The sequence below is a fragment of the Ailuropoda melanoleuca genome, chromosome 7 (genome assembly GCF_002007445.2).
Source record: "Ailuropoda melanoleuca isolate Jingjing chromosome 7, ASM200744v2, whole genome shotgun sequence".
Taxonomy (NCBI): domain Eukaryota; kingdom Metazoa; phylum Chordata; class Mammalia; order Carnivora; family Ursidae; genus Ailuropoda; species Ailuropoda melanoleuca.
Window position 1 is genome coordinate 89,627,340 of NC_048224.1, and position 23,728 is coordinate 89,651,067.

The 23,728-nt window shown below is 42.9% G+C and overlaps 1 protein-coding gene across 5 annotated transcripts in view; it reads left to right on the plus strand.

Moving 5' to 3' along the window:
* Positions 1-23,728, plus strand: part of VWA8 (von Willebrand factor A domain containing 8) — a 344,886-nt gene that overhangs the window by 271,787 nt on the left and 49,371 nt on the right. Inside the window, exon 38 of one of the 5 annotated variants that reach the window (XM_034665242.1) lies at positions 9,318-10,227. The exons of the other annotated variants lie outside the window; for them this stretch is intronic. Within the exon in view, the coding sequence (XP_034521133.1) occupies positions 9,318-9,353 (36 nt within the window). The 3' untranslated portion in view covers positions 9,354-10,227. Of the gene's footprint in view, positions 1-9,317; positions 10,228-23,728 lie in introns of those variants that run through there. 5 annotated transcript variants of the gene reach the window in all.

A 23,728-nucleotide genomic window follows, 5' to 3' on the forward strand; every position in this document is an offset into this window, starting at 1 on the left:
GGAGATCCAGATCGTCTTCCTGGTTCTACCACCCATGTGTGGCTTTAGGCGGTCATGCCATCTCTCTGGGCCTTAATTTCTTGATCTGTAAAATGAGATAGACTGTAAGCTGATCCTTTCAGCCCTTCCTCAAAAGGCAGTAATGAAGATAAGACCTAAAATTAAGATAAACATCAAAGAACTTCTCCATACTAGTGATTCTTTTTTTATTGACGGCTTAGGATGTGCTGGCCGCTATCAGTACATTCTCTCAGATGATCATTACAACTCCATTTTATTGTTTTATTCTGAGGTTGGGTAGTCATTCGCCCAAGGTCACTCTCCTAAACAATGAATGAAACTGAGATTTCAGCCTAGATCTCTCCAACTCAGAGGGCCATCTTTTTATTCCTCTTCATCACATGGCTTCCGTAGGGCCAAAAGACTAGTTTCGATGGAGATTGTACTCTTAGAGGAGAAAATCATTCCTTCTCTGCCCTGGAGATCAAGTGCTTACAGGTGCTGGATGGGGGACACAGGCCAGGAAGGTCTGAGGTAAACAGGAAGTCATGCCTCCAACTAAGAAAGAAGCCTCTACGTATGTAGAGGCTTAATGTAGAGCTTAATGTTGCCATGTGAGAATGTAGGCTCAATTGGACATTTTTAAGAGAAGACCAAAGTCCAGATTTTTAAATGAAATTTCATTAATTTGAAAATTTGGCAACAAATTCAGAATTTTTTGTGGGTGGAGGGATGACAGAATACTCTGGGACAAATCTCTCTTTCTTCTCACCAGGAAGGGGCTGTGTCAAGACATGAAGCCCCATTCCCTTACAAGCTTTTTCAAGTAACTTACTGTGTTGGTAAATTCCCTTACTTGCTCTACAAAATTTTTACATTCTCCTAATGGAATTAAGCAAAATTGGCGAATCACACCACCTGTTTTTGTATGGCCACAAGCTAAGATGGTTTTTAGATTTTTAATGGTTGAAAAAAATCAACGAACAATATCTGGTGACACGTAAAAATAATATGCAATTGAAATTTCACAGTTCTTAAAGTTTGATTGGAACATAGCTACATTCATTCATTGTCTATGGCTGCTTTGCACTACAAGAGTGGGATTGGGCAGTTGCAGCATAGATCATAGCCTCCAAAGCCTAAAATGTTTATTACCTGAATTTTTACAGGAAACATTTGCCAACGCCTGGTTTAGAATACAAAAGCCAGGGGCGCCTGGGTGGCATGGCGGTTAAGCGTCTGCCTTCGGCTCAGGGCGTGATCCTGGCGTTATGGGATCGAGCCCCATATCAGACTCCTCAGCTATGGGCCTGCTTCTTCCTCTCCCACTGCCCCTGCTTGTGTTCCCTCTCTCGCTGGCTGTCTCTATCTCTGTCTCTGTAGCATAAATAAATAAAAAAATCTTAAAAAAAAAAAAAAAGAATACAAAAGCCAAAAAAGATGGACAATCTATTCTGCCTTCTGCCCTATTATATTCCTCCCTGGAGATTAAAAATGGAATCTGCCTAAATCAGAGGAAAGGAAAAGGAGAAAATAAAAGGAGAAAAATAAACATAAATATCTCAAAATATTATCCAGGCATAAAGAGATAAAAATTATGTTTCTTCTTCCAAAGTTATATGCATATCCTCTAAGAGAAGTCATAGTATATCAATTTTTTTTTTTTTTTAGTTTATGTGCTGTTTAAGTTATAATGAGAAACAGTGTAGCTCTTAATTGTAGGGGGAGAAACCTAATTGGTCCCAGAGTGGTTTTGTTTAATGTGTTTTATGAATGACAGAGCAAAATTCTCTGCTTATAACAAGAATGAGAAGGGTGAAGGTAGAACTCTCCCCACACAGCTTTTCCACGCACATCTTCCTGTCCTGTGCCTTCCCTCACATTGTCCTCCCTGGCTGGAATGCCCACTGACCACTTGTGTATCTCACCCTTCAAGGCTGAGCACCCCCAGCTGAATTGATCCTTCCTTCCTTGGTGTGCTGTGCCCTGGCCACATGTCATCTCTAACTGCTGATGTCAGAACAGCAAGCTCCCCCAAAGCAGAATTCATGTCCCATTGAGGCATTTTCTTGGGAGCGTCACACAGAGCCAGAGCTCAATAAATTCTTGATGAATCAGTAAATGAATATATAATTAATTGTATTATTGTATAATAATAAAAGAACCACTGGTGCAGAATATCTTCCTTCTGAGATATGAGGCTGAGTGCGTACATAGAACATTCTGATGTAGCTTCTTGAGCTCTAAAATTCTGTGCTTTGATATGTCTTTTTACTGAAAGTGAATCTGTTTTGACACTGAGAAACATTATAGAGTTGGAAGTCCATTTTGACAAAGAAAATTACCTTTGGTAATTTTAATATGGAAAAAAAACAATAAGCTTGTAATTAAATATGAACAATACTAAAAAAAAATTAACAGTACTCAAAATGTTAACCAAAAAACTGATCTACTTAAAATTATTTACCAAAAAACACAAAGTAAAAGTATCCCACCGGAAATACATATAATACGATTTTCTGCCTGACTAGAACTCATAGATTGTTCATCTCATACAAGTATGCCTCTGTATTCCCTAGCATTCTGTTATACTATTCTTGAGTAACTGAAGAGTGACATTGCAATATCTAATCCTTACCTAAAAATGAAATTTTCCTTGAGGTCCAGAGCCTTCCTACTCGAATCCATTCTACATAAACTGCTGAATTCAACCTTTATGAAAAGTTGCTCTGAACATGTCAGTCTAAGTCAGAAACCTTCAGAAATTGAGCCACCATCAACCCAAAATACAACCCACCCTTGCTGGCATTCCCAGCATGCTCCAGCCTGGAAACACCCAGTTTACACCACAAGCTAAACTAGTGGCTACTTCCTAGCACAGCCCATCCTTGCCCCTTCTGCACTCAGGCTCATGCCACTTTCCATCAGCAGCACGTTCCCGTCTACCACGCTTTGTTTCCTATTTCTGTGGGTCGCAGCCATCCAATCTCACAGATCCATCGCAAATGCTACCTCCCACACCGGCCCCACCCACTAGGTTTCTACCTTTCATATGGAACTTATCACAACCTGCCCTGAATTGCTTGTGGAATTGCATTATTCTCCTTTGTAAGGTTTTAAAGTTTTTGAAGCCAGGGATGGTGTTTTCCTCATATTTATTTTTTTCTAGATCCTGGTGTGTCTTCTATTTAACAAAATTAAACCACTTGATGTCCAGCAATGATTGGTATTAGTGGTTTAAGCTAATTGCAAAAAGAAACTCCGTAACAATTAGGTAGTTATTGCCCATTTCCTCTTCTCCCCCAGCCCTAGGCAACCATTAATCTACTTTCTGTCTCTTGGATTTGCCTATCCTGGACATTTCATATACATGGAATCATACAATATGTGGTCCTTTTTGACTGTCTTCTTTCACTTAGCCTATTTTCAGGGTTCATCCATGTTGTAACATGTATCTGTACTTAATTTGTTTATTGTTGAATAGTTTCCATTTTGTATATGTACCATATTTTATTTATTTATCCATTCATGGACATATGGGTTGTTTCCACTTTTTTAGCTATTATAAATAATTCTGTTATAAACATTTGTATACAAATTTTTGCATGGACAGATGTTGTCAGTTTTCTTGAGTACATATCTAGGAGTGAACTGGCCAGGTCATTTGGCAACTTTATGTTTAACCTTTTGGGGGAACTGCCAGATTATTTTCCCAAGTAGCTACACCATTTTATATTCCCATCAGCAGTGTATGAGGATTCCAATTTATCCACATCTTTGCCAACCCTTGTTGTCTGTCTTTATTATAGCCATTCCAGTAGATCTGAAATGGACGGACCTCATTGTGGTTTTGATTTGCGTTTCCCCTATATTAAAGATGTCGAGCATCTTTACTTGTGCTTACTGCCATTTGTATATCTTTTTTGGAGAAATGACTATGTAAATCCTTTCTGCATTTTTTAATTGGGTTGGCTATTATTCAATTTTAAGAATTCTTTATACATCTGGATATTAGACCATTATCATATATATGATTTGCAGTTATTTCCCTCATTTTGCAAATTGTCTTTTTACTTTCTAGCCAGAATCCTTTGAAGCTTAAAAGTTATTAATTTTGATGAAGCCCAATTTATCTACTTTTTTTTTTTAAGATTTTATTTATTTGACAGAGAGAGAGACAGCCAGCGAGAGAGGGAACACAAGCAGGGGGAGTGGGAGAGAAAGAAGCAGGCTCCCAGCAGAGGAGCCTGATGCGGGTCTCGATTCCAGAATGCCGGGATCACACCCTGAGCCGAAGGCAGACGCTTAACGGCTAAGCCACCCAGGCACCCCTATCTACTTTTTTTTTGGATTGCTTGTGCTCTGGGTGTCATATCTAAGAAACCATTGCCTAATCCAAGGTCTTGAAGAGTTAACTTATATTTTCTTCTAAGGGTGTTATAATTTTAGTTCTTACATTTAGGTCTTTAATCCATTTTAGTTAATTTTTGTATATGGTATGAGGCAGGGGTACAATTTCTCTTTTGCATGTAAATACGCAGCTTTCGCAGTACTGCTTGTTGAAAAGCCAGTTCTTTCCTAATTAAATTGTCTTGGCATCCTTGTCAGAATTAATTGACCATAAATACATAGGCTTATTTCTAGACTACCAATTTCATTACAATGATCTATATGACTTTCCTTGTATTACCACCACATAGTTTCGATTACTGTGGCTTTGTGGTAAGTTATAAGATTGAAAAGTATGAGTCTTTCAACTTTCTTCTTTTTTTTTTAACTTTCTTCTTTTTCAAAATTATTTTCGCTGTTCCAGATCCCTTACATTTCTATATGTATTTTAGAAATCGGTTTCCAGGGAGCCTATTACATGTTGAATGCACTATGATTCTGCACCCTCAAAAAAAGGTATCCCAAAAGATACCCTGGTCTTTGACCAGTCAGATTGGCAGTTCTTCCCTGCAGGATGCTAGGAAGGGAGATAAGGCAGACAAAATTGAGGGAAGCTTTGCTCTTACAAGGAGCCAAACTGTAGATTATGTCTAGTAGTATTCTTCCTGTAGAAAACTAATTGTTCCTTTTTTGTAACAAATGACTCACACCCGTTCATTATTGTGAAAATCATGGACTGGGGCAATCTGGCATAACTCCAAAAAGGACCAAGTCCGGAATCAGACAGACTAGCTTTTGAATCCTGGCTCCACTCCATACTAGCTGTGTGACTATGAGCAACTTACAATACTTCTCCAAGCCTCGGTTTCTCCATATGAAATGGGAATGATAAGACTTGAAAGAGGAGCTATAAAGACATGAGATAATCTATGCATAGAGTATATTTCATCATATGGCAAATATTAGTGCTTAGTAAATGTTTGATATTGTTATTAACTTTAGGAATCTCAGAGATCACAAGGCACTCTGGATGAGTAAACTGAGCCCCACGAGGATTAAGTGACTTACCTGAAATGATACGTTTACTTCATGGCAGAGGTTGAAAAAACAGTTCTGTATTTTTAGGACTCTTCCTTTCCTTAAGAAAAGGGAATTGAGGAAGAGGGAATTGGAGGGGTCGTTCTTTCTTACTGCTTTTAGAACATGAACTTCATGATTCCTCTGCCCAACTGGGTCTGTTCCAGGAACCTGAAATCACATGCTCCTCCCCCAGGAGAACTGCCGTCCCACTCTGGCCAGGGGTGACTTCCAGGAGATGTCATCGCCCTCTCTAGACATTATAGTCTCTTTCTTCCACGTGGAATAAATCATTCAGGAGCTCCTCAGTGCCCCCTACTCTCCCAGGGACTCTGAGGAAGCACCAAGCCCTTTCTCAAGGATTTGACTAAGTGACACATTCCTTCCATGATCCTGGTAAGAACTGACCCTGCGCAGACCCGTGGAAGTGGAGGGACAGAGGGGATGTCACTCAGAGGCCAATCTCTGAGTCGCAGTAACCCTGCCATTGCTCCCACTCTCTCCCCCGCCACTAGAGCGTCCTGGAGAACATCTTACTGTAATTTTATACTCCTTGTTTGAAAATTGAGAACCAGAAGTAAAATCTCAACATCCTCTGACTCTGAGTTTTACCCCTGGTAGATCACGTCCTAGAACTGGAGCGATCCTTCTGTAGTGGTGGGAGATAGAACCCCAGCAGCAGGCTGCAGTGGGGTTTGGACTGATAATAATAATAACCATTTAGTTTAAATAATTTTAAAAATTAAAATCTGCAGATGGGTAAAGAAAGATCTCTGACCTTTCTGTAATAACTATATAATTTGGTTATAGCATATAGCTCTGTTAAATATTATAAACATAATTACCAGGATCAATTTTAAGTTTACTAGAACAAGGACATTTATGAAGAATAAAACTTTAATGTGGGAAAAGTTGAATATTTATTTTAGCTAACTGATATCTCGTAATTCCTGTCAGTTTAAAATATTAATAGTCCTCTTCTATGATCATAACAAAATCTGTTTTAAAAATCGAGCGCCCTCTAAGTTTTAAACTCTTAGGCTAAATGGGCAGCATCAGCCTATTATGTTAAACTTTCTCCTAAAGTATTTCTTTATTCCTGAAGACTCTAAGCATAAATGATACTACTTGTAACTTAAACATTACTTGCCTTTAGCAGTACTCTGATCTATGTGTTATTACTGCTACTGCGGAGGTCATTATAATTGTATCACTCCTGAGACAATAAAAAAGTTTCTGTAGGTCTGTATGCAAAGTATCTGAAGAAAAGATTATTTTCCTTGCCTGCCAAATGTAGCTTCCAGCAAGAACTATTGTGCAGGACCTTTTACAGACATAGATGAAATTCCTTTTGCCATTTGAACAGTGTTTACATTCAGGAAAGTTCACAGTTAAGTCTTTGACATACTGTGAAAGGATCTTTTGTTCTCTAGAAAAACATACTTCCTCATCCTTTGAGTCACCTTGTTTTTATTCCCTTGTTTGCTTTTCAGGGGAAATAATGCCCACCTCCCAAGTAATGTCAAGGGAAGAGCTGCTTCAGGAATCAAGGTTGTCCTCTGTGAGGAAGGAGGGCTTGATTGTTGGCAGAAAAAATCAGAAACATTTTTAAAACCTGAAAGAGATAAATAATGTCATGTCAAGCTTCAAAAAAGTTATTTGGATGGGATTTTTTCCAAGGCTAAAAAAAGGAAATCTTTTTTATCATCAGAATTAACAGCGATCAGGCTCAGGAAATAGGAGACCACGCTCTCAGGGTTACAGGCGTAGTCCAAAAGCACTTTTCTGTTATGTTGGGAAAGAGGGCCTCTGCTAACAGCGTAGGTGCTCTAAGATAACGCCTGTTTAATGTTTCCTCCTAGTTGGTGGGATCCAGAACGAGTTCTATGATCAATTCAGGCTTAGACCACTCTGATCTGAATTCTCTAGCATTATTTATTTAACAACAAATACTGTGACCGACTCCACATGTGAAATGCTTTTGAAGGGACAAAACATTGCTGTTCTATTCATCCCCATTGGCCCAGTGCTAGCACAGTGACCTGGGCTTACTGGACACCCCATCAACGTTTGTTAGATGAATCAATGATATAAATACATACCCTTCCAGGATAACAATTTCAAATAAGTATTTTACATGAACATGTGGGTTTTGGGGGTTTTTTGTTTGTTTTTTTTTTAATCTTATTGGTCTGTGGGTATACTCTCTGTGTCAGTGTGTTTCTGTATCCTTACCTCATTTACATAAGTGGGAGATCACCTGTGGTTTAGGGAGCTATTCAAATCCTTCTTCCGTCACCCTAAACCCGAGTCATCTAGAAATGTCTCCCAAAAGCCTCTGATGCTCACTTATGTCTTGGGTTTTGCCATAAGCAGGACGTCAGAGTCCGTGATCCTCGTGTTCTCGCACATTTCCACTGGAGGCATGTTTTGGTCTGTAAATGCTAAACAGAGATATGCTTTACTACCATTGTTAGAGAAGCTGGGGCGTTGTATGTGCGGGAAGGGGAGAGCCTGGGGCATGCCCACCACTGTTAAACACTTTATACACTTTCCTCACTTACTCTTCGTAGCTCTTCATGAGATAGGTGGTGATTTTTACCAATGAAGAAACAGAAGCTCATTCTGTAATACACCCAATGTCCTGTGGCCAGTGACACTATCAGATCTGTGCCCCCAGAGCAGGCACTGAGCTTGCCAGTTATGTTCAAGACTGTCTGGTATAAAACTGGTTCAGACCATACATAAATACTGTATTTTACCAACCTTCTGAAAACTATACTAGCCCTTTGATTCCGTGTCCCATTTACTGATACTCATTGTTTTCTAGAAATCTGATGCATAGGAAAAAGGAAAAAGCAATTGCTTTTCAGGAATATTGCTTGCCTCTTAAACTATGATACGCTTTTAAAAACATTGAATTCTGTTACTTTCAAGTGCATATTTGTTATTTAAAGCCAGTGTGATATAGTAAAAAGAATCTAATAAACCTAGTTTTCGGAATGAGATGGACTGGGACTTGAAGCTCCACCACCTGCAAACTGTGTGACAGTAAGTTAGCGTCTCCCGGCCCCAGACTGCTGGCCTGCAAAGTAGAAATAGCAATGCCTCCCACGGAGAACTGTGAATATTTGACACAATATGCGTAAAGTGCCTAGATTGTGAACAGCATGAGGGCAGGGGTCATGGACATATCGTCCACCCTACCTTCCTAATGCATGGATAGGCTCATGAGGCACCCATCACCGGTAGCCACTGAGTGAGTGCGTGAGTGCCTGAATTCTCTTCAGCAACCAGATTAGTTTCCGTTGTTCAACTCTGCCCGTACAAATAAGGAAAATTCTATAAGAAGTTTTAGCAGTAAGAAAAATGGTACAGATTTTCATCTTTGCATTGTTGGAAATACCTTTCGTTCTTCCACATGTATCCAGAAAAATAGGAGGTAAATGCAAGACACTTTAATATTATATGATTTTAAGAGAAAAATGTTTAATCTAACAAGTGAACAAGTAAAGTGCATGAAAGTGCAAATCCTGGGGCGTCTGGGTGGCTCAGTCAATTGAGTGTCCCACTCTTGATCTCAGCCCAGGTCTTGCTCTCAGGGTCATGAGTTCAAGCCTCACTTTGGGCTCCACACTGGGCATGGAACTTACTTTAAAAAAAATAATAGTAATAATAATAATAAAGTACAAATCCTAACTTGGAATTTGTAGGCAAAGAATGACCTTTTCCTTGGCACTCCCCCACATTTTATTCTCAGTTTTTAAGGTATCCATTTCTCTCAAGTCTTGCTTGGAGCAGCTACGTGGCTGGAAATGTTTTGCATCCCCTTCATGTCACATCTTTTGCAGCTGAGAGCAAACATGTTTTCAGGAGCTCAGAAGTAATCAAGTGCTCAGTGCAGCTGCCGGAGCCGTAAGTGAGGCCTGCTGCATCCTGGGCAGAGCACGGCCCTCGGAAACATCAGTTCGGTATTTGTAATACTTGCAGCAACATTGAACTTCCTGTGTGAAGTCATGAATGAACAGCAGATCACGAGCGCTAGAAGAAGAATTGGACAGACTGGTGAATTCTCATTCAACTTAAATTTCAGAAAAATGTCCTTGATTAAAATGCTGAGTGACTTCTTCCCAATGCGGATGTTAACATGAATATATAGCTGTCACGTCTCTACTGAAAAATGAATGTTTCATACTAAGCAATACCTTTTTCAGTCTCAGAAAATAAAGCAGTGGTAATTGTAACTAACCTATCTAACACTTACTGTGGCCAGGCTCTGTTCTAAGCAAAGAGGTGTACTTTTCCACCCCCACAGTGACCCTGGGAGGCGGGTACTGTGGTTATCCTCATTTTATAGATGAGGTACCTCTCCCAGCTAATACGTGTCAAGAGCCAGGGTTTGAATCCAAGCAGTCTGGTTCATGTCCTTGCTCTGCACCACTACATTAGAAGACACTTTTGAGTAGCAGTAATACCTATCTCTATTAAGATCCATTTCTATTTGACCATCCTAGCAAAGTACATACAGGCAAGGCAAACCACCTCCCTGCTCTCTGCTTTTCTTCACATGCCTAGGTTTCATGTGCGGATTAGAGGCTGCTATAAGGCGATCCTACCAAAGAGCCCTCCAAGGGTTCTCCCAAGGCTAAGGGTCACTTTCCTGGGGAAATTACACTTTAATATAATGGCACAATAAAAACATCTGAGTTGGTCAGCCACCGTACTGAAATTCTGGTCTTTATATTCTTTTTTTTTTTTTTAAGATTTTATTTATTTGACAGAGATAGAGGCAGCCAGCGAGAGAGGGAACACAAGCAGGGGGAGTGGGAGAGGAAGAAGCAGGCTCATAGCAGAGGAGCCTGATGTGGGGCTCGATCCCACAACGCTGGGATCACGCCTGAGCCGAAGGCAGACGCTTAATGGCTGTGCCACCCAGGCACCCCTCTGGTCTTTATATTCTGATGAAGTCTGTCTTTATGAACTTTCTAGCAAAGCGATTGGGTTTTACCTATAATAAGCAGCAAGAAAAGGAGACAGTAGCTTCACTCCTTCACAGGTGCTTGTTCCTGAAGAGCCGCACTTGCCAAAACTCACGTAAAACCTTTCTCCCTGGGAGCGACAGTCCTACCAGTGGCCTCTTCAAGCGCACCGGGCCACCGGACACAAGTGGGAAAAGGCTCTCCCCTGTGGAGGACAGATGCCAAAGGGCCCTCTCTGGACAAACCAGCTAGGAAGAAAAAGAACCTTTTTCTCTACGCTGCCCTCCCGTGCCTGGTGCTAGCGACACGAGCGTTGTGTGAACCCCAGCCCCACTCATGCTGCCTCAGCCGAGACAGCGGCTGCCCAGTGAGGGACACACCAACTACCCAGGCCCCAGCATTCCTTAAACCCTGTGCCTGTCTTGTCTCACCCAACAGTAATATATGCAGACACTATTCGCTGCCTGAGCCCTGTCAACAATGAGAAGAACCAGGGTGGAAGTGGCATGTGGAAGGAAACGCAGCTCTTCCCTGAGAAGAAAGCTGCAGGGTTTACTCATCATTCATTCATTTAACAGCTGTTTGTGGAGAGTCTCCTATGCTCCAGGCACTGTACCAGGTGCTGACTTCAGAGATGAGAAGTCCTGAATGTCTAGCCTTACTATCAAAAACACAAGCAAAGGAGAGAATCAGAAGTGTGATGCCTGGAGAGGAGCCCAGGGAGGAAAGGTTTAGGATCAGGCGAAGTGATCTCGAAAACTCCAGAGAAAGGACAAAGTGGGGAACGAAAGCATAGATTCATGCAATAGGAAACCGAATTGCGACCTGGTTACAAGAAAAGGGATTCAAGAAAAGGGTTACAAGAAAAGGGCTTGTTCCCAAGGGAAAAGCCAGAAGGTCAGTTAAGATGTAAAGTGCGAAACGAGAGGGGACCCACAGCAGGACCAACCTGAGGCTGAGTGGCATCTGGGGCTACGTGGCCAGAGCTGTGAGACCGCCTTAGTCCAGAGCCTGTAGAATTACCCTAAAAGGCTGAAATTTGTCTATTAAGTTTTCACAAAGAGGCACTGGAAGAAACACAGCAGAACACTTACCTGTGGATTTTGAAGACAAATTCAAAACTTCAAGTTTTTATTTCAAAATTCAAAAACTTTTGCGTTCAACAAAATTGCTATTAATATGGACATGGAATAAATAGATTTTCATAGACGAATATAGACAAACACGTACGCATTCTTCTGTCAGATGGCAAGATGGGTAATACCCAGTATTGCCCTTGGCAATTGCTGCCCAGAAACGGAGTTTAATTCAATACCCAAGTGTTGTATGTACAGTACTCCTCCAGTATGTACAGTGCTCAGTTATTATAGGGTGATTGTATAATTCCACTTATGAGACTGAAATGGTGCCCTTAATAAATACCCTGGGACAATAGGCATTAACTGGGGACTGCCCCAGCACAGCAGGACATATGATAAACTGCTTATTAGTCATTCTATTTCCATTTGTTTTATTTTATTTAGAATGCAGTTCTGTAGCATTCATCTGGTATTTTGGAACTATAAATCCAGAATATATGATCATATAAAACATATTTGCATACCAAGAAAGGGTTTTGCCCACTCTTCCCGCTTACGGGTTTTTTAAATAAAAGTCATCTTGGCGTTATAGACCTATAATGCATTCTAGAACACCACACAGTATGAATACAAATTAGCATGGCTAACACACTACCTAAGATCCTGAAGTTGCCAGGGGAGCCCTCATTCCCATGGTCCAAATCTTCCAAGCTTGATGGAAATTGCTTTCTTTTAGTTAAGAGAGCGTAACAGCCATCTTACAACTAATACTCAGCACCACAGCAGTTCTGGCCCCTTGCCAATAAATAGATGTTATAATAACTCTTCAGAAAAGCTGCTAGTACATATAAAGGGATCCAGAATTCCAGACAAACTTGATCTTCTATGCATGACCCTAACCAGGTCCCCCAGATCTTAAATTTCTAAAGAGATTTCAGAGTGAAATAATCTGCTTGACTTAGATTGGCACTGTAATTCTCACAAAAACCTGTAATTTCTAAATGCTTTGAAACCTAATTGTTCATCGTAGAATTAATATTTTAGTTTGAATTGGTTTTGTTTACGAATATTTAAGATTACCTTTTTTCTTTTTTTTTCTTTTTTTTTTTTTTTAAAGATTTTATTTATTTGACAGAGATAGAGACAGCCAGCGAGAGAGAGCACACAAGCAGGGGGAGTGGGAGAGGAAGAAGCAGGCTCATAGCAGAGGAGCCTGATGTGGGGCTCGATCCCATAATGCCGGGATCACGCCCTGAGCCAAAGATAGACTCTTAACTGCTGTGCCACCCAGGCGCCCCTGATTACCTTTTTTTCTGAAAGGACTGTGATTCTTACTCTTCTTGTACCTCTGGTATGTATTTTCCCCCCAGAAAATGCCCTCCACCTTTTATCCTTATCTTGTCCGCAAACGACCTAACTCCCCTGCTATTCCTTCTTATCCTTTGTCTTCATTCAAGCTGGTGCTTGAAGGTCTTTTAAAATAAGCACATGTAACTCGGAGGAAAGAACGAGGGTTTTTGAGAACAGAGCGTGGACGTACCGTTCAGTGTCGCTAGCTGCGTATAACCCCAGTGGTCATCAGAGACCGGGAGTGGATAGGAGGACTTCTCAGACCCATTCCCCTACTGCTTCCTCCAACCTGTTCTTGTTTATCTTGTCCTCTTTGTTTTTGTGGTTTCTTCGTGGTTTTCTTTTGCTTTGTTATTAAGTTTTTAAAATTTTAATTCCAGTATGGTCAACATATGTCTTTTTCTTTTTAAACAGAATAAAGCAATTAACTATTTGGATACTTTGCTTCAATAAATTAGAAATGTCACTTTCCCGCTAAATCTAAGATTGTCATTATCATCAGAATGATCAACTAGATTAACTTATTATCTGGTAATAATTGCCACCAACCAATAGATAAATCTGTAAGAAACCTCAGACCCTGAAACTCACTCTACCTTCTCTTTTGAATATGAACAAGACAGAAGGTCCAGTTTTAGCATGAAGTAGCCAGATCACTAGCTAAAGCTCCTGTCGTGTGTTTTAAAATAGGCAGAAAACTAGAAGTGGAGATTTTTAACTAGCAAGCATATGATTTTTAAATCACTGAATTTGATCTCTTCTATGTTTCAGTTAATCTACCAACACTTTGAATGATTGCTTTTTCTTGCCAGGTTGATTTATTTTTCCCTCGTAGTCAAACCATCTTTCACGTTTAAAATATTCAGGTTTATTGAGCAAAGGGAGTATCCTTAAAAAATTCCCTGCATCTTGGTTTGTGTAAGTCTACCAGCAGGAGAATTTTATCACTCCCCAAGGGTGAGTATGAGCCATTTGGGTCTGGCCGCCTGTTAAGCTGTGCCTATTTATTTATGGTCTGTGTAACATGAGGGAGAGCAAAAGTTGGCTCCTGTGAGCATTCTCTATGCCTGGACATGGCTTTGCTTCTGCTAAAAACACTGACGTTAATAGACTCTGTCGCAGACTCAAAGGTCACTTCTCCATTTTGTTCATATTGAGAAACAATTTAGATAATTATCTGTCTTTTGTATCTCAGAAGAATAGGAGCAGGGGGAGGGAGTTGTTTCATTTCCTTGAATTTTCTTTGCTAGACTACCTCGGACTCTTGAACTCGTAAAATAGAGCAGCGATGTGGCCCCCGTAAGAACGTCGCTTCCAGGCTGTGGCCCACCCACTTGTTATGTTGCTGTTTCTGGAAGTCCTTTGTTCTTACAGAGATACCACACGTTATGCCATGAGAGTCTGCCTCAACACCCATCGGACCAATTTGTAGAACTCAGATAACGTTTCCTCTTGATTGTATAACCATTTCAAAGGTTGCGAACATGTATTGAAAGACACACTGTACAATGTAGCTAGGGGCTGTGGGTTTTTGGCTGTATGGTGCCCAAAGAGGTCAGCAGGTGGATAGGCATACACGGGTTGTCGGACTGTTAGGGCACAGAGGACAGTGTGGAGAAGGAGTACTGCGAGAGCCCAGAGGAGTACAAGCATCCTTGTCTGAGAAATTCAGGAACAACTTCTAGAAGGTAGCATTTGCAGGCTGGCTCTCTTCATGGCCAGATACTTGCAGTTTGTCCAAATTAAAGCTGTAGGTTTCACTAATCCAGGCTCCTTATCTTTTCTTCCACAACCAACATGTCTAATACTTAATCTCCAAACAGATGGTTATATTCCACAAAACTTCCATTTAAAGGAACATGTTTGGAAATTTTAAAATTCTTTTGAGATGGGGGCAAAAAAAAAAGTCTTTTCAGCCTGATCTCCATAGTGACTTTCATACAGCCTCTACTTTCCTCAAACTTCAGGCTCCTGTCTCCTGTATTCTCAGACGATAGTCTAGTCTCATGCTTCCAAAATAAAATGGAAGCTACCAGAATGTAGCTCTTCCAGCTGGGCCAACCCCTCTGCAGCCTTACCAGCTTCCCTCTGTCCTCTGACCCCTTTCGCTCAGGTATCTTCATTCTCTCTCCCTTCTGGATCCTTCTCATCAGCATTTAAACATGCTCTGTTATTTTCCTGGACCCCACAGATCTCACTTGCTATTACTCAAACTCAGATAACTCGAATCCATTTCACAGTGAAGCCTTTTAGAGGAATCCTCTCCGTGCACTGACTCTACTTGCAGACCTCCGTTCCTTCACACCTCCTTCAACAATGAAATTCCGGCCCCTCCTCCCCGTCTACAGAATTGCTCTTGCTAGGGTCACAAGGACCCTCGACTAAATCCCTGGGGCCCTTCTCAGGCATCACCTTACGCGGCCTTCACTTGCTCTGAACTCCGCACTGTCTTTGTTGAAGCCCCGTCTTGCCCTTACTGCCCTCCTCTCTCTGCTTGCTCTCAGTCTCCTGCAGCGAGTCCCGGATTTGTTTTCTGGGCCGCTGCCCCTTTCACTCTACGCTGTCTTTCAAGGCAACTTCATTCCCTTCCGTGAGTTCAGGTGGCTCGTGTTCGTAAAGAACACTAACAAATAAAATAGCCAGAGAGATGGCGGGGATTTATTAAAGTGCCTATTAAAAAATAGAATGAGTCCTCCCACCTCTTCTGTTTTATTTAGTAATAATAATCCATCTCTACTGCGTCTACTTTACGTTTTTGGAAAACGTCTTTACGCGGACATGCACAGGCTTCCAGCTGGGAACGACCTGAGGGCTCGTGTCCCAGTCAGCCCCCTTCGTTCTGTAGATGCAGACCCAAGTCCAAAGAGGGTGAGTGCTTTTCCTAGAGTCACACAGTGCTTCACGCCGAACGTGGTGCTCACAAGAACTCCAGGAGGGCATGTGGAGTTATTCCTAGGGATGAGAAAACTGGAGCTGAAAGTCTGAATCTAGCCCACGGTTGCATAGCTCGTAGGCAGCAGGACTAGAACTCAGGTCACCCGGTTTCTTCGGCTGCCGCAGTTGCCCCATGCTGCTTCTCTGCAGTCCTCACATTGCTACGCTATGAAGTCGTATTTTTAAATGAGATTTTCTTTAGCAAGAGGGAGGCAAGCACAACAACTGCAGTGAGTACTAGATAGCACGGCATGATCGTGGGGAAGAGAGGCCGCGAGGAGGAGTTGCACGGCATAGAAGTTCTAAATGTTTAACCACACTCAGAGACTGAGTGAGGTTGTGTTGTTTGTTTGTGTAAACGTACATAGTGATTAGCGGTGAACTGATTCCACAGTTATAAATGCGTTTCTCCCTGATGTTCTTCAACGAAGGAGAATAGGTGTAGGAGTGATGAGCCCTAACTTCTTCAGTGAGTGGGATCTTTGCGTAAACGTCTGTGCCCCGATTAGTTTATTCTGCTTAGACGTGGCAGCATGGGCGGGCTCTGGGATGAAGTGTCGCATCGTCACAAGCCTCGGTGACTATGTAGTACGCAGGCAGATTGTCCTGGGTGCCGTAGCAAGAGCTGTGTGAGCACAAAGGGCTCCCATGTCACCTCTCACTTACCCCCCTTATTTTCAATTCAGCGCCCCTACTGCTGTTCTTTCTGCATGAAATCTCCAGCCCCTGGCCCCCTGTACTGAGCAACTCGTACGCTTCCTTCAGGATTCCTCTTGGGCATTACCTTTTCCAGGAAACTTGCCCTGATAGTTGCCCTGGCCCCCCAGCCTTAGGAGCCCTTCCAGTATATTCCGCTAACACACTGTGCTTTCCCCTGGCATGGCACTCCACCCACTCTCTGCACTGATTAGTAAGAACAGACCCACCTCGTCCTACACGCCGATGAAAACCCCCTGGGGTACAGGACTGAGTCACGAGTCTTTGTATCCTTAGCATCTAGCAGAAGGCCCGGCTCGTGGTCCGTGCCTGCTGAAAACTACTACAGGCGGGGAGGCAGTCGGACAGGAAAGGATGAAAGGGAGGCAATTGAAGTTTCATCTAAGGTATATATGGTTTTAAAATTAAATTCAGAAGACTCGTGGGGCGCCAGAGTGGCACAGTCAGTTAAGCATCCAACTTTTGGTTTCGGCTTGGGTGGTGATCTTAGGGTCGTGAGATCAAGCCCTGGGTCGGGCTCCGCACTCCACAAGGAGTTTGCCTGGGACTGTCTCTCCCTCTCCCTCTGCCCCTCCATCCCTTGCTCGCTTGCTCGCTTGCTTGCTCTCTCTCTAAAATAAATAAATAAATCTTTATAAAACAATTTCAAATGACTTGTTGCGAAAAATAGTTCAGAGACAAACGCTTTCAACTCCTTTTGCTGATTTATTTTTTGCCCCCATTATCTCTCAATTACATGTTTCTGTTTCCCCTTGATTTTCCATTTTAAGTATTGTCTCTTCGCTTCAACCATGGGAGTTCAAGTGTGGCACCCTTACACTTTCCCATCCCGACTCCATGACTCATAGTCCGCACCTCCCTATCCCTGCTTTGTGATACAGGCTTCCCCACTCCCTCCCCACCAGCAGATCTGTGCTGGAATTCCAGTTACACCAGCATTCAGGCTCCATATTATACTCTGTAAAATGTTATCAACCAGAAGAACTACGTAGTATACTTGAATTACATTTCTGCCAGTCACCCCTCATTTCCTGGGTGAAGAAAGCTAAGAGAAAATAAGTAACTTTAGCCAAAACCATCTTGCCAGTTAGTGCCAGAACCAGGGTCAAAAGCCAACCTTCTAATTCCCAGTAAAGTGGTTTTTCCATGACATCAAGCTGCCTCTCAAAAAACATTTTTTTTTAATTTAAAAAATCTTAGTGAACCCATGTGAAGAAAAGCAAGCATTTATGTGACTCTACCAAAATATTCTTTACACTTAACTCTGGTTTTAGTCAAATTGATCCCTGGTGACAGCTTATATTTCTCGTAAACTAGAACCAAGATAAATGTAGATAAGGGCCCAAGTAAAGAACGTAGAGCTAGAAAGAATCTCGTCTGGTTTTTCATTTTGAAGACGAGAAGAGTAAGGCCCAGAAAGGTTAAAATGACTTGGTGAGTGAGTGTGGAGCCCCACGGGGCTGAAATTCCCGTTCAGCTCTGAGCCCACGCTCCCTCGGTGGTACACCCCCAGCCCCTCAGACACCACTCACCTCCTTGCAGGCACTTTCCACTCCCTACATGAAACTGACTCATCCCCCAGAAATGACATTAAAACATGTCAAAGTAAGTCAAAAGCAGGGTATAAATACACTTCTTAAAACCCAGGTTCTGTTGAGCACCCTCACATGACTGCACAACCAGAACGCCACGCTGAGTGGGGACCGGGAATACAATGATGTCAGCAGGAGGAGACTGACATGAAAACATTCCTAAGTGGCATGAAGAATTAGTGTCATGAATAGAAGACAGTACCAGCCCTGGGAGGGCACAGAGGAAGGACTGGCTGCCCCGCTCCCACTCACCCCAGTTCAGCTCCGAGGCCCGGGGTTAGAGTCTCTATGGAGTGCACTCTCTCCTCTCCCTTCTGGGTGATCCCCTTCATTGCCTCTGACCCTGTCGTGTTACTCTTGGAAACATACACAGCTTCATGCCCCAGAGTCCATACTGCCTCCTGCCCTTGACCTCCAGGCTTCACAAGAATTGGAGCTGCTGGGGGAATCCTCAGATCCGAGCCACTGGACGAGGTGTAGGGAGAGAGGGAATCATGGGAAGCAAGTACAGAGGGAACTTGCTGGGATGGCATCCAGGGCTTTTGTCTTCAGGGGAGTATGAGTTTCGGGGTGTAAATGGAAACCGTTGAAAAAAAGCTGGAAAACTAACACAAAGGAGAAGTGACAAACTCACTTGTGTTTGATTATATATGCCTCTGCCCCTAATTAATTATAGTCATTATTAGGAATCATTTGTATCTAATTACTATGTGGCTCAGTGTCCATGATGCATGACATAATTTGTGTCATATACCCATCGGTGTTTAGTGGTCTTAATCTGTTGCTCACATGTTAGGCACAAGTAAGTTAAAAGAATGTTTCACAAAGCAAGATCCAGTAGTCTTTTCTCCTGCCCCAAAGTTCCTGCTTTGCAACTTGCTTCCTTAAGTCCCAGGGGAGCAATGATCAGGTTTCTAGATAGTCTTGTGGCATATATACCACTGGAACCATCCTGCAGCTTTGAAATGACAGGAGAGGCTGTGCCAGGCGCTGAAGATGACGCGAGCATGCGATGACCTAGTCCTGCCGTCTGGGTGTTTGCGGCATAGAATCCATACCAGTGTGCCTGTCTGGCCACCTGTTCCAGCGTACCCCATGGGGGTTCATAGATTCACCGCAATGCTATTTATCACTTAAAGAAACATTTTCTTTTAAACATGTGTATAGTAATGAAAGTGTACCTCCCAGCCACTTACCATGTGTATTTTGCCCACGTACACCCTCAGCCCATGTGCACCGGGGCAGCAGCCCAGAACGCTCCCTCGCGCTGGGAGCCGGGCAGTGCCCTGCTCATGGGCAGCACAGCACTCCGTCCTAAGCAGCGTGTGTGTGCGGTGCATCTGGCTTGTTTCTCGCTGGCCTCTCTTTATGCCATCATTTACATTCCCTGATGACCACTTTTGACCCATAGTGGCTACCAGCAGCGTGTGAGAACATTGGTGCTGCTTGGAAGCAAAGGAGGACTGTGCTGCCGGACGTTTACAACAGGTTCTCCTGCATCACGGGAACTCCGTGTGCCTGGGGAAATGGTTAAGGAAGTGCAGGGTAAACATCAGTAGGCCACACGGTATAAACATTATTACAGCCTGAGAGGATGAACCAGCCAAGGTATGAAGGGTAACTGGAAGAAAGGATAGCCAGCAGCAGAATGTGAAGATGGGAAACCAGTTGCCAGTGTGATGCTCCCCGGAGGTATGCCGGAAGGACCTGTCCTGCACTGATTCGCTTAGCGTTCCTATCTTCGGAGAATTCCTATGCTAAGTGCGTTTGCGTGGGGCTGAGATCAGTGCTTCCAAGAATTTTTAGAACTTGGGTCACATTAAAAGCCCTTGTTGCTTCTCCCCACTCTAGTGGGACGAATGGCTTTTCTACCCATCCTTCCTTTTCCTTTGCTACACAACACCTCAGAGATTTCTGTTAACACAGAAAGCACAATAGCTTTAAAAATTCCAAATAGGTTTTTGCGTCTTAGAACACAAACATTCAGTCTAAGACTGAAATCACCTGGCCAGGAAACGTCACAAGAGATCGTTTAGTGGCAGTAATGATAAAAGTAGATGGCAGTAGCTATCTCTCACCAGGGCCACCTCGTTTAGAACAAAACTGAAGCCTTTGCACATGCTTTGCTATAGTTGAAGTGACCCTGCATGGCTGACCTTCCCCTTGACTATGGAAGCCGGATGGCGAGGCTTCAATGGACTGTAGTGTTGTTGAATATTAACCTTTTGAGGGCTCCTGAAAATTAAAGAGGCAGAAATAGAAAGGGTAGAATAAAGACTTGCTGGTTTGCCCCACCTGCACGGTCTGAATTTAATCAGCAGCTGTTTCTGTGGGAACGCTATAGAATGTGCTCACAAATGGCAGCAGGAGGGGAGCCAGTCAACTGTCGCCATGCCAATTATTTGTGGTTTCTTAGCATGTGTTTTTGACACTCACCTACACATGATGATACCATTTGGTTTCCCTTAAAGATTTGTGTGTAATTATAGCCTCTTATCCTGTGAAACATCCTCTTGATCCCATCCTCTGTCTTCCATAGTCTCACATTTTCCAAAAGTCTCCTTCGCCTTTTGTTTCTGTTTGAATTGAAGAAGAAGAAAGAAAGGAATAAATCCTCCAAGGAAGCTAAGAGGTTGTTCTGGACGGACTCTGTAGCCTTGTAATTTGATTTTGGACAGCCATTCAAAGAGCTCTATCTGGGTCAGAGAGCAAGAAGGCCACTACCCACAGACTCGGAGGCCATGGGAGGGAGTCCTCCCAGGCCCAGTTGAAAGGTCCAGCCAGAAAATGAGCTGAGGCCTCGTACGGATCAGAGTCAAGCGGAGGGAGGAACAGGGTCAGAATGGAAGAACACCCAGAGCCAAGAGGGCCATGTGTTCCCTGCCTCTGTTAGGAGATGGCTCTCTGCTGACCAGTGGCTGGGCCCTGCTGTGCTGGTTGCCAATTATGGGCTGGCAGGAAAGAGCCAGGAAGAGTCTAGCAGACACCCAGCTGACCACTTATTGTGGAGAGGTTTGTACACAGAGGATTCAACTCATATTGTGTCGCAGGCCATCTCCCACACATTCATTTAACATATTTGTTAAGCATCTATGATGTTTAAGGATATATGTATAAGCCACTGCGCCAACGACTGCTGTTAGATAAAAAAATGCAAAGTAAAATAATAAACTGATACTTTGCCCCCCTCACAAGTCGGTGAAATCTTTAAAGTGTCCTTTCTTTTAAACAAGTGGGGTATTTTTGTTGCATAATAGTAGACTTAGTGAAGAGGGTCATTTCAGTGAGAAAGTTCTTTGTCAGAAACTATAAACTCAGAGAAATAACAGAAGATGTATATAAGTATGTGTTCCAGAACATCATATCAGATAGAGGAAGGGAGGTGTTTTAGATTATAATTTCAAATGTTTAAAAATACTTACCAAGCACATCACTTGTGCCAGGAAGCAAAATAAGCATACGTTTCTAGGAGCATTCAAGCAGAAAGGAGGAGGATAAGACAGAGCGTGGCCCAAAGTCAGAAGAGAGGGGCTACTGGTTGATGTGAAGGAGCCCGCGAGAAAGGACAGGAACGCTTTCTAAGCCAGAACAGGAGCTGCTACAAGACAGACCATAGATAACCTACTTCTTACATGTAATATGACAATCACCCCAACAGGCATTTGTCTTCAGGACCGGGGAACAGACCTAGTGCCCTCCCCCCATCCCCTGCCCCGTCCACTCCAGCTGCCCCCTCTGCCGGCTGGCTTATTGCCAGACTTTCAAACAAAGGAAAGACCTGATTTCTCAGTTACTGTTAAAGACACTTACAATGTGAATGCCCTTCGGGGTTAATTGTTTAATATGAATGAATATCAACTACAGTGTCATTTTTTAATATTAATAATGAAAAATCAGATCCTTCCCTGCTTTGTAAAAATGAATAGGAATTAAAGAGGGCAGGAGGCCATTGAGTATTTGAAAGCAGATGTTGTCATCAGCCAGGAAGACCTGAAGATGAGTTGCATACTTGATGGTTTGCCAGGAATTGACATTGGAACGCATAGAAGGTACCTAAGGACAAAGGTGTTTTTGTCATGCATTTCATTTTAGAAGCTACATGTTATTTATGAAAACTGGCTGAGAGTCCACTTTTTTTTTAACCAGCTGTCTTCATATAAAAGACCATCATTCCTAGGGACATATTAATGTGACTCTCATTGTATCTATAAAAGAAATGTCTAATCTGTGAGGAAGAGTAACCTCAGACAGTAAAATGTTTTAGGCAGGTATGCTCAGTACCTTATCATGGCCTAAATCACCCTATGCTGTGACTTTGTTCCCCTTTATACAGTCTCTTTCTCGGAGCAAAGATCCTGTTTTATGTATCTCTGTGTCCCAGTGAGTAGCAGATGTACCATAACCACACACAGAAACGTTCGAATAAGAGAATGAATAAATTCATTCAGTTGCCTGCTAATCAATAAAGAAAATTGTAGGCAACCGTAATAAATCGGATTTCTGTGCTGGTATTATGATGACAATTTTGATGTCCAAAAATTCAAAGAATGTCTTCTTGTTAGAAATAGGACATCCTCCAAAAGGTCAAGACAATAGCTTCTGCCCTGCTGCCTGTCATTCCTCCTTCAACACAGGAATTTATTAATTCGCATGCAATTGACTCCAAGTGGCAGAAAACCCAACTGACAGGAGCTTGAACTATAAGGACATTGATTCTTTGCTTATGTGGAAGATGAGAGTTAAGTGACTCCGGGCTGGTTCAGCAGCTCCGCAGTGCCGTCAGGGACATAGCTCCTCCATCCTTCCCCGCCACCTTCGTCTCGTTGCCACGTGGTGATCAGATGTAAGCGGCAGCTCTGCACCTCGCAGCCTCGTGTTTCCCAAGGTAGCAAGTGCGCGTGTGTTGCTGGGGAGAGCAGGGCAGGGCATCCAGAATGGCAGGAGAACTCTGCTTTTACCTGGGAGGAGGACGCTTCCCGGAAACCTCCCCACGGACCTTCTCTTCCATCTCAGGCCACATCCCTTTCCCTAAACCAGTCCCTGGCAGAGGACAGTGGGATTGCCCTGCTTAATTACACTCAACAATGAGTCATCTGACTTCTGTTTAAAAAGAAGAAAGAAGCAGGGCGCCTGGATTGCCCAGTCGGTGAAGCATCTGCCTTTGGCTCAGGTCATGATCTCGGGGTCCTGGGATTGAGTCCGGCATCGGGCTCCTTGCTCAGCGCGGAGCCTGCTTGTCCCTCTCCCTCTGCTCCTCCCCTCGCTTGTGCTCTCTCTCTCGCTCTCTCTCTCTGGCTCTCTCTCAAATAAATAAAATCTTAAAAAAAAAAAAAAAGGAGAAGAAGAAAGAGGGCGTGGATGTTGGGTAGGCAACTAGAAATATCCGCCGCACCACGCCTAGTCTCCAGCTGGGAAAGGAGAATCGGCCCTGTTGTCCAGTCATCATACCTCCAAGAGCAAACTTTTCTTCCAGGATTAAATTCTGGCTATTTATATCATTTTATTGATGGTTTTTAAAAATCCTGAACTTGAGGAGGAGCCTAAAACATGAGCCTTGACCAGAATTACAAGGTTTTAGTGAGTCATGTCCCTTTCCTTCTCTGACTTTGGG